We start from the raw sequence: 17503 nt of genomic DNA, 5'->3' as shown, positions 1-17503 counted from the left end.
TAAAATCAATGTAATTATCAAAACAGTTAATACAATACATATTAGCGTACATTTGAGTGCTTTCAACACTGCATTTCACACTCACTCTAACCTCTAATATATTAATAAAGACTTAAAAAAATAGACATTTATAGTAACAGAATAAGTAATCGACTAAAACTGTATATATATTTAATACCAATTAAATAATATATTGAAACTAATATTTAATTAAAATCTAAAAAACAATTATAACAAAATTTCATAGATTTACTCATCACTTAGAAAGAATGATAAGAAATTAAAATTAAAAAAAATATTGCATGTCTATTTTTAAAAAATATATTCAATGTATATTATAAATTATATGATACACAAGTTTTAATTACATTTTTATGTCAAACAATAAACATTGAAATAATTGATTATATTAATAATGAAAAATTCAAAAAATAGATACTGTAATCAATCTAATTGATTGGTTATTTACAAATTAACATTAAAACTAATCACATTTAACATTGCTTTTTATATTTATGAGTAACATAAAAATAAAATAAACTAAAATAAACATGTGAAATTGTGTTAATATTGAAAATTAATAAAATATTTAAATAAAATATTTGGTTTATTTGTTGATCTGTTTTTGATAAACTATTTAATATGTAATTTGTATTTTTGGTTTCTCTATATATGACTCATACATTATATGAGTTTGCATTGCATCACAACAACAGTAATTGCCATACAATTTGTCAGTCAGTCATACATAACATACAGTGGAGTAAGTGTTGACTCTAACGACACGTTTGTTAAGTGATCTTTCATATGACATGTTTAGCATCAGTGAAGACAATCGTTGGATGAGTTGAACACAATTGACAACAATTTTGATTGACAGAGACATCAGAGTTACCAGTGATGGACAGTTGTCAACACATCGATGATATTAAATCACATCAACAGTGAAATCATTATTTACGATAAGTAACGACAAACAGATATTATTTGAACCATCGATGACTAGTAATGTTGTGAATGATATGCACTGAAGATAATGTTGTCGTCATTGGTTGCGTGGGTTCTCAACTCATATATTGGCGAATACTTCGATAATGTCAATACAGATCAGCTGTCAATTGCTCTTCACAATGGTTTGCATTAAATTATCATAAATTACAAGATATTGTTCACTATTAATGACCACAATTTGCATATTTAGGTGAAGTCGAGTTAGAAGGACTACCGTTAAGAAAGGATGCATTCAAACATCTGGGTCTTCCTCTTGAGATAATCAATGGTTTGTTACAAATAGATGTCACGAATAAAATATAATTTTAATTTTTTTTATGATATTTAGGATATATCGGCAAAATAAGTCTTAAGATTCCTGTATATCGTCTTAAAAGTGAGCCGTGGGTTATATCAATAGATGAACTCTTCCTCATTGGTCGACCCATAACTGATTTTAATGTATGTTTTCATTATATATAAATCATTGGATTAAATTAAATTTTTAATTATGTTATTAGTATAATGAAGAAGAAGAGACAAAGAGTGAACAAAATATTAAGATTAATCAATTGGACGCAACAGAGTCCCGATGGAAAGCCATTCACGAGTCAACTAAAGAGGAGTCTCAGTCATACTACGCCTCTTCATACATATCATGGCGTAACTATGGCTCCAATTTTATAAGTAATATTGTAGAGAATGTACAGTTGAAGATCAGATCAGTTCATATCCGATATGAGGACTGTTCGACAATACCTGGCATTCCATTTGCCGCCGGAATTATCATAAAAAGTCTTTCGGTTCATTCAACTGATGAAAATTGGATACCAAAGTATGTAACCAGAGATAACTCGGAATATTTGAGAAAATTGTTAGAAATGGACGGTTTTAGTGCCTATTGGGACACCAATACACAACTATTTAGTCATTTAGATTTACCAGAAATGGTTAAACAAATGAGAAACCATTTGGATCGTGGCTGTGATATTGATGGTACGCCAACAGATCACGAATATATATTGGCACCTGTATGTGGAAAAGCATATCTTAAAAGAAATTGTTCAGAAAAGCCGCTGACATCACGTTTAGTGCCGAGAACTGTGATTGATCTACAACTAGATCAGGTGCCGGTTCTCTTAACTGCTATTCAATACAAACATATAATTGAGTGGAGTAGTGCTTTCAGTAGAGCTAACACTGCTTGGAAATACCGTAAATGGAAACCTAAAGTTGCAGTAAATGGTAACAGTAAGGACTGGTGGAAATTTGCAGTCGACTGCATTATGTCTGCATATCGAGAGAGGAAACGACGTCGAAACTGGCAGTTTGTCTTAGGACGTGCTCGAGATTGTGTCAAATATTGTGATGTGTATTATAACCATTTGTTACATCCCGAGACACTTACCCGTGAAATGAGACTAATTAAGGAACGGATAGAATATGAGTTGTCATATGAAGAGATCTGTTGTTTACGTGAAATAGTGTTTTCAAATTGTGATAAAAGTCAACAAAATATTGAAATTCAAACCCCGAGTGGAAACTATTTATCATTAAATTATTGGTTCTCCGGTTGGTATAACTATAATACCAATGATAAGACAAACACCGAAAACAATATAAGTTCTGAACAACAAAATGAAGAGACAATTACTGCTAATAGTTTTTGCGAAACGAATAGTGAAAGACGTAAATCTATGTCTAATTTGTATAATTTAAATGACATATTTGTGACCAGAGATGCCGTTTTCGGTCAATTAAACTTTACTATAACTAACGCATCCTTTGCTTTAATGACTTTCTCTGAAAATCCTTCTTCTCCTACCTTTACTTCCGAAAAATTGATGAATAATTTGATGGAATTTGAGTTTTCAAATGTTAAGATTGGAGTCGAGATATGCAACAAAAGTCTTTGTGATTATGAATTCAATACTTGTACTGACATTACATTTCGGACTCAAGCATCTGATCCGCTATCAAATGAATCCAACATTCAATTAAATTTACTTTTTGAATGTCATTATTTAAATTTAGTTATTTTGAGAACAAAAAGTGCAATAATTGCTGAAAACGATGCCTCAAAATTAGCCACAGCTTCTCTTAACGGTTGTCTCATTACAATTAAAGTGGCGTCAAATGAAATTGGAGTCGACGGACATCTTAATGGATTACAAGTCATTGATTTAGTCACTGATCAGACCAGTAATAAACATAAAAGAGTAATCAATTTGGGTAAAGAGGTTACACCCAGTGATGTCGAATTAGAGCCCAAAACATTCAAAATGTCTTTAAAGGATAACACAGATAATGAAAAGGCTTTTAACTTTTCATTTAGACGTCTTCTCAATGAAAATATTCTTAAAATAAACATTGAAATGGCATCTCTCTGTTATGTCCATTCAAGTCAATTGATATATGAATTAACTCTCTGTTCACAAAATATTAAGAAATATATGACAACTTTTTCTGATAAAGTCAAAGCTGCCGCAACTGAAGTGGCCTTAGGAATGGTAGCTAAAACAAAGTCTAAGTCACCTAATTTGAGGAGAACTACGACCGGTTTTATTGAAGATTTTAGACTAAATGTTTATTTGCAAACACCAGTTATTATTCTTCCAATTTCTTCTTCAAGTTATGAAGTAATGGTCGGCCATTTAGGACACATATCACTTAAGAACCATATATGTCCTGATTATCGTAATTTTAAAAATAGGAATAATAAGAATCATATCGTTTCCGCTGAAATACGTGATTTAAGTCTTTACTCATTAGACTGTTCGAAGAATATTAAGAAAGGGAATCATTTGATGAGTTTAAGTGTTGAAGAACTGTATTCTTGTAAACCAAACGGTATTTCTATATTACAAGAGACCGTCATTGAAATAAGTGTTGAAAATAAGAACATAACACCAAAGTTTGAAAAATGTTCCGAAGAGAGTGGTCTGAATGCTGTTATGGCGGTGTCCGACATGAATGCCACCAAATTTGCTGTCACTTCCCTATCAACTACTAGACATCAAATGGTTACAAATCGTCAAATTAGTTATCAAAGTGTTAAAGAATTAGTTCTAACTTTTGAGATCCCAAACATCAATCTTCGCGTTTCGTATAATGATTTACTTATATATTGGCAAATAATTAGTTCACTTTCATATAATCCATCAAAAAATAGCACTGAATATCATAATGATAAACACAAATTAGTTACAGAAAGCAATGCATTGCCATCAAGTATTAAACAGTTGGAGTCATTGGGATTTGCTTACGAGGATTGTGTTAAAGCACTTGAAATATGTTTCGGAGATATTAGTGAGTCTGCCATATGGTTAACACGAAATGCTAAATGCAAATCAGATAAATTTATTGATAACTCAAACAACTCAAGTATTGAACGTAATCTTCGTCTTCAAAATCAACCATTTTATTCAAATTTTTCTGTAATTGAGATCCGGATACAGAACGGAACTCTTTGTCTAATTGATGACTGCAATGAAACAGATGTGCCTCTTCTTGAGCTTAATATCAAAGATTTTCGTCTTATGCAACACAATAGTGAGCCGCTGTTGGAAGGCTTTTCTCAAATGGCATTTTCTTGTGATTATTTTAATAGCGCTCTTTCAGGTTGGGAACCGTTTATTGAAGACTGTAAGCTCCAGCTTAGCTGGAATGTGATTGACAGACCTTTTCATATTAAGACATTAGATTCACATAAAAAGAAAATATCATTTCATTTTGAACTTAAAGAGATGTTAAGTATTAATATGACATCACATTTCATTGGACTCATCAAAAATGTTAGTCATTCTTGGATTCAAGACATACAGGACTTTATGAATTTGTCGCCAACTAAGAGGGCATTCCGTCACAGAACACCATTCATTCCTTACGCCATAAAGAATGAGACGGGTTGTCGACTCAGGTTTTATGCTATTCAAGATTCACATCAATCCAATGTCTTATGTGATCAAAAAATGTCAGATCTATTGAATGAAACTCAAACTCAGATGAATTGGATTACAGTCGAAAAGAACCAAACAATTCCTTTTAGCTTTGATTTGGTTACAAAAACATTGAAAACACGACACTATGACTCTCATATGGAAAAAGCACATAAAATAGTAGTGGCTGTCGATGGATGGAAAGCTGTATTTCCGGTTACTATCAATAGAGTTGGTATTTACTTCAGAGAAGCTATGTCTGAGATATTTATCAACCAAACGGCCCGTATTGTCTTCTCTATTGAATTGGAACCAAAGTCACGAAAATTAGTAACCATTCGATCAGCTCTTCTCATATCAAACAAGACTTCTAACGCAATTGAACTTAAATTTCAAAATACAAATGAAAGTCTTTATATAAATTCAAATGCAATACTACCGGTGCCGTTACGTTTAGTGCGTAATAAAATACAAGTGCGTCCGTGCGATGTTGGTGTCAATATGTGTGAAACAACATTAAATTGGGAACACGTGCGAAGATGCAATGAAATAAGTAGTGAATTACAAATCTGTAGTCCCATAACTGTCACCCGTAACCAACATTCGTCATATTCAACTGCTTCTGCCTATCGATACTGTGTTTTAGTTGAAAGAAACAGATTTCCATTGGATGTCACATCACAAGGACTTGGATTGCAATCATATAGAGCACAACCGGCGCATACCATTACTTTAGTGCCACCACTTCAGATAACTAATCTTTTACCTTATGAATTGAGATTTCATATATCAGGAACTGCTGTCATCGGTACTATAAAATCAGGAGAAGACATATCTATTCATTATGTTAATCCATTGGAACAAATTACTATAGAAGTATCGATTGAAAACTTCCCAAACTGTAGACCACTTGTTATAAATCCCGGAGCTGTTAGAGATTATGTAACACATATTGATTTATTTGACAGTAGAAAACGTCTTCTTGTTTTGCATGCATTGGTTTCATTAGTGAACGGTTCGACTACTGCTTTAGCCGTTAACATATACTCTCCATTTTGGATCATCAATAAGACAGGTCTTCCAATTATAATCAAACAGGAGGGGGCCTCAGATTTTGCGGGACAATTGGCTGAACACGAAGTGGCGCGAAGTATTTGTCCGCTTTTATTCTCATTTTCAGAACCGGATTTAGTCAGACAGTGCTCTTTAAGATTAGGAAAAACTAAAGGAACAAACCCTCGGTGGTCTAATCCTTTCTATTTAGAAAAAGGAATGTGTTTTAGAAGCTTAAGAGTTGGTCAAAATGATGTACAGAAATTCGATAAGGTTTGTGAATTTGGAATCGACATTAGGAATGGTAGGGATCGATATCGAGATACCAGAATTGTTACGATAACACCACGATATCAGATTGAAAATCTCAGTTCTTATCGATTAGAGTTTGCACAGAAATGTATGACTATTAGTGATTCAGCTGAACGTGAAAATCCTATTAGTATTTTACCGAAATCTAATGTGTCATTTCATTGGCCACGAACTGATAAAGACCGACTACTATGTGTTAGGATAGCATCGATACCAGACTGTCACTGGTCGGGAGGGTTCGTTGTAGAGCCGTCCACATCGTTTCATCTGAATATTCGAGACGATAACCGAAAGTCGCATTTCATTAGAGTAGAGATACTCACACAAAGCGCCACATTTTTTATAGTGTTGACCGACGCCAATAACCTCCCGCCGCCCATTCGGGTCGAGAACTTATCTCAAGTTTCGATTGAGTTCTTTCAAACCAATACTAAACATTCATATATGAGAACCAAAGTTAGAGCCAATTCACAAATGCCTTATGCATGGGATGAGTCAACATTAAAGCCTCACATCACTGTAAGAGCTCCGGGAGGTTCTGTTTCGACATATGATTTGATGAGTTTAGCACCGGGAGATCAACTGACTTATGAGAACTTTGTTTATCTCGCTTTTAACGCTACATTTAATGTTGAAGAATCTGACGATGAAATGGTTACAGTTGGACCACATTTTCCTAAAGATGACAATAATCATCAATTAGTGTTTGATGTGATGGACGGTACAAATAGAGTATATTTAGCAAGAAAAGAAAGGGGTAAAAGATCACAGTTATGGAGACTCGATAAATCAAAGAGACTCATACATGAGGGTTCATCACCACCTATTGATCCAAATGACCCAAAAAAGACATCGCTTTATAAAACAAATAGAAATGAATTAGTTTTAGACATCGCAACTGAATGTGCACAACCCGGAGGATATACACAATTAATGATCCGTAAAATTGATGCCAAACGTGCGTGGACTCAGACCTGGACTTTTGATGAAAGTGGAAGATTATGTTGTGAATATCCTAATCTATGTGTTCAGCCAAACGAACCAAACAATGGTAGTAATGGATTGCAAATTGGAAACCAAATTGTTTTGGGACCCAAAAAATCTGATCCAACATCTTTGAAATTTGTATCTAACGAACAATCTATTAGTGCAAAGAAAATGAGAAAAGGATCCGGAATTTTGACTATTGCTGTCTTAGCCGAAGGACCGACACGTGTATTGAGAATTAGTGATAGTAAATGTCGTGACAGAGTGTCGACATCAAACCCACCCCTAAAACTAGAAGATATCAATAATGAATATAAAGGTTTCTTCAAAAATATTGATTTAAATGTTTTATTTACCATTGAAAGAGTTGGTCTTTCGATTATAAATAATATGAATGAAGAATTGGTTCACATATTCTTTCGTAATTCTATTATTTGTTTTAATTTTAATGCTGAAGAATGCGATTTCAATACATCGATAAAAGACATTCAGGTTTGGTGTCTAAACAATTATTATAATTATTTCTATCCTATTGTTTACTATTTAAAAATTATTTTAATAAATAGATCGATAATCAGTTAAAAGGAGCCGAAAAGGCAGTTATACTTCAATTGAATTCAGCCGTTAATAGCGTACAATTACCCGCCATATCAGTGTCGGCACAAAAACAATTTGTTTCAAATGTTGAGGCAAATGTATTCAAAGTAATTCAACTAATTTTTATTGATTACATTATATTTTTAGTTTATCCGATAATAATCTCTCGATTTTCTTTTAGAGTTTTCAAATATCAATCAAAGATATGATATTTAATTTGGAGGAAATTCTGTTATTAAAGATATTAGAGTTCCTCGGGATTGATATAATAGACAATGAATTGGATCAAATTCATAGTCAAGACTCAGCAGCCAATCGAGCCATCTCTTCAATATTGGCTAAATCTTCACGTTATTACTTCACAATATTTTTAATACAGTTATCTCAAGTAAAACTCAGTGTATTTACATCCAGTCATTTACCAAAACTATACGCAAGATTAAAGAAAAGATTAGGCATTAAACTGATCCGTTTCGAGGACGCAACCGTTCAATTGTCACCATTCAAGAAAGTCTATACATTGATGACCAAAAATTTTTTGATTGATTCAATTTACAATCACTATAGAGCTGAACTCAAAAGTCAAGCCGCAAAGATATTAGGATCGGTTGACTTTTTAGGCAATCCATTAGGTTTTGTCAATGATGTAACTGATGGTCTTAATGAGCTGATACATGAGGGCAATTTTGGTGGTCTCATCTGGAATGTAGCCCATGGCATATCTGACTCTACAGCTAAAGTCACTTCTGTATTATCGGATAGTTTGGATGTCGTCAATATGGATCAAAGACATCAAATTATTAGAAAACGTATCAAACAAGACAACACTAACCACTTGACCACTGGATTTAAAGGGTTAGGGGTTGGCATTCTTGGAGGGTTTACAAGTATTATCACTCAAACATATGAGGGAGCAGTTAAAGAAGGTGTTCCCGGAATATTTGTTGGTTTAGGTAAAGGATTAGTTGGCACTATAACCAAACCGGCAGTAGGAATGTTAGATTTTGCAACTGGAGCTGCAAGTGCTGTACGTGAGTCTACTCGTAAAATTTCAAACCATAATAATTTTATCACTGAAAGAGTTCGTCCTCCAAGAGTTAACTCTATTAATGGTTTATTAATTAAATACGACTCAATACAAGCTAAAGGACAAGAATTCTTTAATTATTGGCATCTAATCACTAATAGAGAAGAATTGGAACGATTTGTTTCAGTAGAAAAGTTGCGAAATATGTATTCAGTACTGATTACCACCGAAAAGATAATATTCATACAAACAATTGCTTACAATGGTATTGAAGACTACAAAACAGAGACGACCATCGAGTTTGACAATCTTGAGAAGTGTCTCGTTTGGAGTGTCGGCTCTGCATTTGTAGCCAATTGTCTCGATTACTATGTAGTTGTCATTAGAAGTAATTGCAAGTCTAATGACTTACAAAATACTATTAATATTAGTCCAAAGTTTTTATGTGAAAATCAAAAGATTGCTAATAATGTTTGTCATAACATAAATTCAGTCAAACATTTCCACGAAGAAAGAAAATACTTTATTACAAGTTCTTAGGACAGGGAAAGACAGTGACGACAGTGACCACAATGAAGACATCAATTAAACTATTATTAAACAATTTCTAATATTAATTTTAATTTATTATATTTATATAACTGTAATTATAATATTAAAGGATTGATTAACTTATTGAAATCACATGAAAATTTATTTGATTTTAGATCAAAATATATAATTATCGATTCAATTAATATAATATGATATTTGAAACATATATTTTGTGACAATAGATTTACAACTGTTTTAAAAGTTTTATTTAATTAAATACTAATAATTATATTTATTAATTTATATAATAATTTCAATAAATATCTTTTAATAATAAAATATTTACTTATTAGACAAGTTATAGACAATTTTATACTTAATATATTTATAATTAGTTCTTGGTCAATTGAACCTGTTTTAATGAGTCTGATTCAATTATCTGACCAATCATAAAAGTAAATAAAAAATGACCAATTATAAATATATTCAGTATAAAATTTTCTATAACTTTAACATTGGTCATTTTTATATTTAAAATATGGTTTACTAGATATTTAAAAAAAAATCATGAGTCGAGAGTCTGATAGTAAGATAGTGCAGTATTTTTATAATAAATATCTTGAAAATTATAGTATAATATAACAATTTATTAATTCGTTTTAAATTAAATAAAATTTGTTTAGATATTTAATTTACTATAAAATAATTTGTCATTATTAAGAAATAGTTTATATTGTAACGGATGTGTAATACTGTATGAATACAATAATAATATTTATACAGTATTACTATACAAGTATACATACTATAGTATAGTAACTATACTGTACTGTCTACAGGTATTCAATATTATAAAATTTATAATATTAATAAATTATGAATACATTTCATAAATTTAATGATTACAATAATTTATTTGTATTATACATTATAAATGATGCAATTTTATACTACAGTACAGTACAGTACATATATAATTTACCGGTTTAAATAACAAGTTATCATTTATAACAAATAAAATTAAAAATTACATTAATGTCACCGAAAAAGTTAGTTAAATGTTATGTTTTATTATTTAATATTAACTTAAAATTTACAATTTATTAGACATTATTGCATATCATTGACATTAAGAGCAAACACGTGACAAACATATGACTTGTGTTTACATTTGAGTTGTGAATCATAATAGAGATTACAATTGATTTAAAATATTTATCAAAATTTATATTAATATATAAAACGAGTGATATTTGTTAGAAATGTTGTTAAGACATCACCTCAAGAGATATATTATCTGTAAAAACATTATTCAATGTAAATCAATGCGAAGATTGAGTCAATTGAGTGTCGAAACCATCGATGAATTGGTTACAAGAAAACAAATTTTATTACAAAATAGTTTCAGCAAAAGCAAGAAAATGTTAGACTTAAGCACCAGAAGTGATGGTTTATCTGATCCATGGATGACAATGTATTGTTGTGGTCCTACTGTTTACGAAGACTGTCATTTGGGACACGCATTGACTTACATAAGATGTGATCTTTTGCGACGAGTTTTGCGCCAATACTACAACTGCGAGGTATTGTTAGCCATGAATATGACGGACATCGACGACAAGATTATAGCAAAAGCCAATCACCTTAACTGTGATTTTCGCAAAGTGACCAATCAGTACACCAATTCATTTATTGAAGATATGAAATCATTGAATGTAATGCCAGCCAATTGTTACCTTAGAGTTACGGATCATATGAATACAATTATTAATTACATTAACACTATTAGAGATAAAGGATTTGCTTATATCAGCGATCAAACCAATGATATTAACTTTGATTTTGAACACTTCATCAAATCATATAATATAAACAATTATTTAGGTGGAGATGACATGAAAATTACGGACAAATCTGTCGGCAAAAAGTCGCCCAAAGATTTTGCATTATGGAAGTCAGCAAAAAACGGTGAACCAAATTGGCGTTTAGTCACCACTGATGGCATTACAATACCTGGACGACCAGGTCTTGTATTATTATTATTGATATAAATAAATAATTTGATTTTTGTTAATATATCATATGTTTGACCAAAGGCTGGCACATAGAGTGCAGTGCTTTAGTTCATAAAGTATTTGGCACTCAACTGGATATTCATTTTGGTGGACACGACCTACGGTTCCCTCACCATCACTGCGAGTCCTGTTGTAGTCATGCTTTTCTTGAGTTGGATGACTCTAAACCGTTGTATAGTTGGGGCAATATATGGCTTCACTCCGGGCATCTCAACCTCAAGTCTGAGGTATTGTTAAAATTTTAAAAATCGTTTTCATGTTTTTAATGTATTTTATATATTATTGATATAACTATATTAACTAAATGCTATGTTTTTCATTTGTTTTATTTTACGGTATAAATGTCTAATATTTAATAAAATTTACGACTCATTGACTAAAAAAAGTTATCATTTGATTGATTTCGACGAATCCTTTATTATTGTATTAATTTAATATTATATTAATTTCTTGTGATATAATATAATGCTATTAAGTGATGAGCTATTTTATTATTATTTATAGATTGAAAAATTGGTTTAACCCAAATTTAATGAAGCTTTAAGTTTCGTAACAATAAGAGATTGATTTAAATTAATAGATATGTCAATCAATCAATAGATAGCATTTTATTATATATTACGGTAAATGATTTTTTTCTGATTAATATCACTGTTGGCAAAGTATTATTAAAGTTATTTATAAATTATTATTAAAAATTAATCATTTATTTGTTGTTTTATTTATTTATAGAAAATGAGTAAATCTTTAGGAAATGTGATTCTAATCAAAGATTTTTTGAAAAAATATTCACCAAATATTTTGAGGTTATTTTGTATTAAACTTCACTATCGTTCAGGTATTTTATTAATTAATTAATTAAATTTTTTGTATAATTAATATTTATTATAAATTATTCAATGATTTATTTAACAAACTTATTAATTTTAATTTATTATTAATATTAATAATTATATATTTTTTTATTATAAAATATTATTAATAATATTGTTGTTTTATAATATACATTATGTGCTAATGTATATAATTTTACAATCTTAATAAAAACTGAAAAGAGATTATAAAATTTAATTTACTTTAGATAATCAATGGAGCGATAGTTTTAGCAAAAATTACTTTTTAACATCATTTAAATTGACTGTTATTATAGATCTCTTTCTTTTTCTTTCTTTCACTCAATTAAAATAATATTACATAATAAATATATTGATGCTATTTTTAAACTACTGTAAAATAAATTTACAAAACAATTGGATACTAAATAATAGGTTATTTATAATATTTTTTAAAAAAGATTTTCAATATGAGGAACATTTAATCGCTGAAATGCAAAATATCGATAAAAAACTTCTTGATTTTAAAGAAAATCTGAATTTAGAAATTTGTAAATTGTGTTCAAACAACATATCATTGAATTTAATTAAAAATCAAAGACAAGCATTATTTTCTGAGGCTATCGACGAAACAGAGAGATCTATATTAAGAGGAATTTCTGACGACTTGGATCTTGAAATGGGTCTCAAAGCAGTTCTACTTCTGGCCAAACAATTTAATTCAACCGCCGATTACTCGCTATTGGATCTGATAAGAGTCAAAGCCTTGTATGACAAATGGTTAGACGGCATGGGATTAACATTTATATCATCAATAGAGGACACAACTGCTAGAGAAGCGCTTATATTGAATGCTTTGACTAAATTTCGGTCAGATGTCCGCCAAATAGCATTGAAATCATTGAAAAATATCGACAAAACTACCAATAATACAGATGTAAATAATATTTCTAATGAATTACATCAAAATACTAAAGATTTGCTCACATTATGTGATACATTAAGACTAGAGTTAGACGGCTTTGGCATTAAATTTAAGGTTTGACTCATTTATATATTTAATAAGTAATTGTTGTTTTAATTATCAAAAGGCAATCAAATTATAATGAAAAATAATTTTATTTTTTAATTATACAAAAAAATTAAGTGTTATTTTTAATTTTTATCATTTACATTATTCAGGATTTGCCGGTTTCAACAATATTGAAATAGGAGTCTAATGTCTCAGTTTTATTGTAATATTTTAATTGTTGACATTATATACATAACAATAATATGTTTGAAGTCATCAACACATCTAATGGATTAATGACAGTATAATTGTTAAGACAAAAGCAATTGAAAAATAATTAAAAATTGATTTAATAAGATATAGTAAGATATAGTAAGTCAACACAACTTCATTTCAATCTATTTATATGCGAACAATGACCTCAATTATTGTCTCAATATTTTAATTATAATTTAAATAGTTAATTAATATTTAATTTCTATAATAACAAATTAATGTTTCAATGAACACAAAAACCATTAAATTTTATAAATATGTTAATATATATTTAAACATTCATTAAGTTATTACACATTTACTATATTTTGTTTTTACTTATATTATTTCTAAAAATATTTTTCGTATTTTTTGTCACTTTTCATTGAATGTATTTTTAACACTATATAACTATTAGGGTTCAACAAAATTCCTTTTCTATAAATATTTTTCCAAAAATTTCATATAAATTAATATTGGGAAAGATTGAAGGAATTTAAATGAGAACTTTCTTTTTTTGTGATTGTTGTTCAATCCCTAATAATTATAATATTTGTAATGTTATAACTAAATTAAATAAAGATACAAATAAAGAAGTTTTAAAAATTTAATTATTATTATAAAAAACTAGTTATGCATTTGTTTGTAAAATTTCAAGTTAATGTTTTATTAATCTATATTTTAAATTATTACTTAATTTTTTTATCGCCAATACAACAAAGGAATTGCATTTAAAGATATCGTTTATTAGATTATATTTCTTACGATTATATTATTAGACATAATAAAAGATAAAATATTGATAACAGGTATAATACTTAATACAGTATATCATACAGTACTATGATAACAAATATTATTTGTAAAACATTTAAATAAAAAATGTTAATAAAAAGTATTATATTTTTAAGTATAATTTAAATACAAATAAAAATTGAAAAAATATGAAATATATTTTTGGATACATTTGTAATATTGTAATACAATAAGATACTTTATTGCCATTGAATTATTTGTTTTTTATTTTTAAAGTTTATACTTAAATTATGCATATTTATAAAATAAAAATTTAAATACTCTGTTATACTAAAGTGAAATCATGAAAATAAAGTTTTCGTTAATTTTAGATTAATTTGTGATTTTTAGATTAATTTTTTTTAATATAGTATGTATGATAATAAAAGATAATATAATGCTTATTTATAATACAAATTTATTGAATAATAATTAAAATAAAATATTAATAATGTCAATATTGTATATCAGTAATTTTAAACTGTTTTTGACCATATAATTAAATAACCTTAAATTTACTTATAGATTCATATGTCAATAATAAGATAAATAGTTTATTACTTAAATGATTTTATACATTAAATGAAATATTTTTAGCCGTTTATATATTAAATGAGATCGTTATCACAATTAATTTATTGGCCTTAAAAACTTTCTTAACTCTGAGTATAGTACTATAATAAATAAAAATTATATTTTAATAAAATAGATAATTATCTTAATATGATATTAACATATTTCAAGTTTATTCAAATGACCTAATAATAAAAAACAACTCTCTATTTAATATACTGTATTTGTTATACTGTATAATCACAACTTATTATATATAGTTAGTTATATAACAATATTATTAAATTTTTTGTTGAAAAAGAAAATAGCGTTTCGTGACCATTGAAATAACAGAATACTGAAACTTTCGCCTAAAAAATAAAAAAATTGATAACTAATTATATGTCATTTAAACTAATCATATGTATGCACACAAACACTGTAAGTATGTTATATATCGACCACAATAACTGATTTCAATTTTAATATAACTTTTAGGTCAACTGATATTATGATATGTTTTAAACAGGTATGATATTATGAACAGGTTCTCTGAGTTTAGACAATTTGTTGGTCAAAGTTATATCTAACAAATTATATCTCCTCTTTGTTACTATTATTACTAAATTATATTTTTGATTATTATTATTTATATATAGTAGATATGATACAATATAGTATACTGTATATATTGAATATATCATACAATATAGCAATATTATTAGTTACTGAGTTAGATAAACATGTTATATAATAAATACATATAAATTGCATGTGCAATACAACTTTCTGGAAAAAACAGTTTGTATTAATTATCTGTTTATAAGTTTATAATTTTCTATATATATTATACTTATAAATTTTAAATTGAAATAAAAAATACCGGTATCTATAGCTCAGTTAATATACTGTATTATACTAAACATGATTTGACAAATTTTATTATAATAAACAAAAATTCTTTCACTGAAATTTGAATTGAAAATAATTTATAAATTATAACAATACTGTTCTAAATAATTGTATACTTCCCATGATTTGGCGTTTAAGAAATTAAAAGTAATCACAAATTTTATAATTATATTTAAACTAAACTAATAAATAATTTTAATTGAATGAAATTAGTTAGTTATAAGTTATTATGCAAACTACTTGTGATTATATAACTAAGTTTATGTAAATTAGTCATTATCATAAACATAAACAAATCTCTCTCTCTCTCTCTCTCTCTCTCTCTCTCTCTCTCTCTCTCTCTCTCTCTACACTTTTTACTGGTATTTATTTAGTTTATTTTATATAATATATATATATTATAACAAAATATTTATTGTAAAATATTAACAAAAAATATTGCATTAGAGTGAACAAAAAATTGAGATCCAGTTTATATAAAATAATGAGTCACTATTATTAAGCTATTTTTATTTCCATAAAGTATTGCTATATAAAATCCTTAACAAAATCAAGTAAACCAAATCCATTTATACATATTTTATATTTTTTTTATGTCAATACAAATCAGATCAAAATATTGATTACATAATATTAGACAACATATAATAATTTTTTGTTATTTTATTTATTTTTATGTCAATAAAACAACTAAATTGCAAATTTTATTTTTTTAATAAATATCTTTAGTATTTATAACTTTAATATAATTTATAAACGTTATATAAGTTTGATTTGAAATTAATCTTTGATTTGATTTGCAAATAAATTATGTGCACAATTAATGTATGTATGATATATTTTATAACTATAAATATATACCTTTATTTATAAATGAGTAAATAATTTATTAGTAACAAGAATGTAACATAAATATACAAATGTTGATTAAAATTTACAATTTTAGTAAATTTATAAATATAAACATAAAAACAAATTATAATATATAATAAGAAAATTATATCATTACAGATTAATAATAAAGAATAACTAAAATTAATTATATTAAAGAATTAATATTTGTTGTTAAAAAATAATTTAATTGTTGTTATAATAATGAGAATAAAAATATTTACATTAAATATTATTTATAAACTCAAGATTAAGAATATTAAAATCTATAAAAGGAATAATATTAAGATTATTGTATTTGTGTTTAAAATTTACTGTTTTTGTTTTTATATTTTAATTTTTTAAAAATTATATCTAATATAAAATTATTTTATTTTTTTTATTAAAGACAGCTAATGTTGGAAAAAAAGAAATTTCTAGAAATATTTTAAAAGAAATTTCTGTCAATGCGATCTTAATGTCAATTTTGTTCTCTCGATATTAGTTATCTTTTAACAATACATTTTGATTAAAAGTAACTTAATAGTTAAATATTATTATTATTTGTATTTTAATTAATAATTAAAGTAAAATATTAACATTTTTTATTATATTAAATTAAAAATGTAATTAAATCATTAATAAAATTTTACAAAACTATAATTTAATATATAGGGATCCCATTTGTATGTATATAATTAATAGTTATAGTATAATAAAAAGTAAAATTTCTATTTAAAAGTTATTCTAGAGAAATTTTC

The 17503-nt window shown here is 27.4% G+C and overlaps 2 protein-coding genes across 3 annotated transcripts; both read left to right on the top strand.

Moving 5' to 3' along the window:
* Positions 1-693: 693 nt before the first annotated feature.
* On the top strand, positions 694-9479 carry LOC128960668 (intermembrane lipid transfer protein VPS13D-like). 2 transcript variants are annotated; one of them, XM_054306821.1, is made up of 7 exons: positions 694-966; positions 1034-1133; positions 1202-1279; positions 1340-1452; positions 1512-7772; positions 7847-7984; positions 8059-9479. In XM_054306821.1, exons 2-7 carry the CDS (start codon positions 1037-1039, stop codon positions 9442-9444), a joined length of 8073 nt encoding a protein of 2690 aa, XP_054162796.1. In that variant the 5' UTR covers positions 694-966; positions 1034-1036; the 3' UTR covers positions 9445-9479. The 2 variants fall into 2 exon arrangements, with proteins under 2 accessions (XP_054162796.1, XP_054162795.1); XM_054306820.1 differs by having other exon boundaries at positions 694-1133.
* A 1138-nt stretch (positions 9480-10617) lies between these two features.
* LOC128960342 (cysteine--tRNA ligase-like) lies at positions 10618-13558 on the top strand. Its single transcript, XM_054306414.1, has 5 exons — positions 10618-11463; positions 11535-11740; positions 12246-12351; positions 12808-13385; positions 13529-13558. The coding sequence occupies exons 1-5, from the start codon at positions 10701-10703 to the stop codon at positions 13556-13558; spliced, it is 1683 nt and encodes a 560-aa protein (XP_054162389.1). The 5' UTR covers positions 10618-10700.
* Positions 13559-17503: the final 3945 nt, after the last annotated feature.

Source organism: Oppia nitens, unplaced genomic scaffold, assembly GCF_028296485.1.
Source record: "Oppia nitens isolate AA-2021 unplaced genomic scaffold, nextdenovo-longstitch-racon4-pilon3 scaffold4_pilon_pilon_pilon, whole genome shotgun sequence".
NCBI lineage: Eukaryota > Metazoa > Arthropoda > Arachnida > Sarcoptiformes > Oppiidae > Oppia > Oppia nitens.
This window is presented reverse-complemented; position numbering and strand designations above follow the sequence as displayed.

Excerpts from the sequence above, each read along its gene's own strand:
- LOC128960668 (XM_054306821.1), top strand. The coding sequence starts at position 1,037 with ATGTTGTCGTCATTGGTTGCGTGGGTTCTCAACTCATATATTGGCGAA. Across the intron at positions 7,773-7,846 it reads CATCGATAAAAGACATTCAG|ATCGATAATCAGTTAAAAGG; the intron begins GTTTGGTGTCTA and ends TTTAATAAATAG. Across the intron at positions 7,985-8,058 it reads TTGAGGCAAATGTATTCAAA|AGTTTTCAAATATCAATCAA; the intron begins GTAATTCAACTA and ends ATTTTCTTTTAG.
- LOC128960342 (XM_054306414.1), top strand. The coding sequence starts at position 10,701 with ATGTTGTTAAGACATCACCTCAAGAGATATATTATCTGTAAAAACATT. Across the intron at positions 11,464-11,534 it reads TACAATACCTGGACGACCAG|GCTGGCACATAGAGTGCAGT; the intron begins GTCTTGTATTAT and ends GTTTGACCAAAG. Across the intron at positions 11,741-12,245 it reads ATCTCAACCTCAAGTCTGAG|AAAATGAGTAAATCTTTAGG; the intron begins GTATTGTTAAAA and ends ATTTATTTATAG.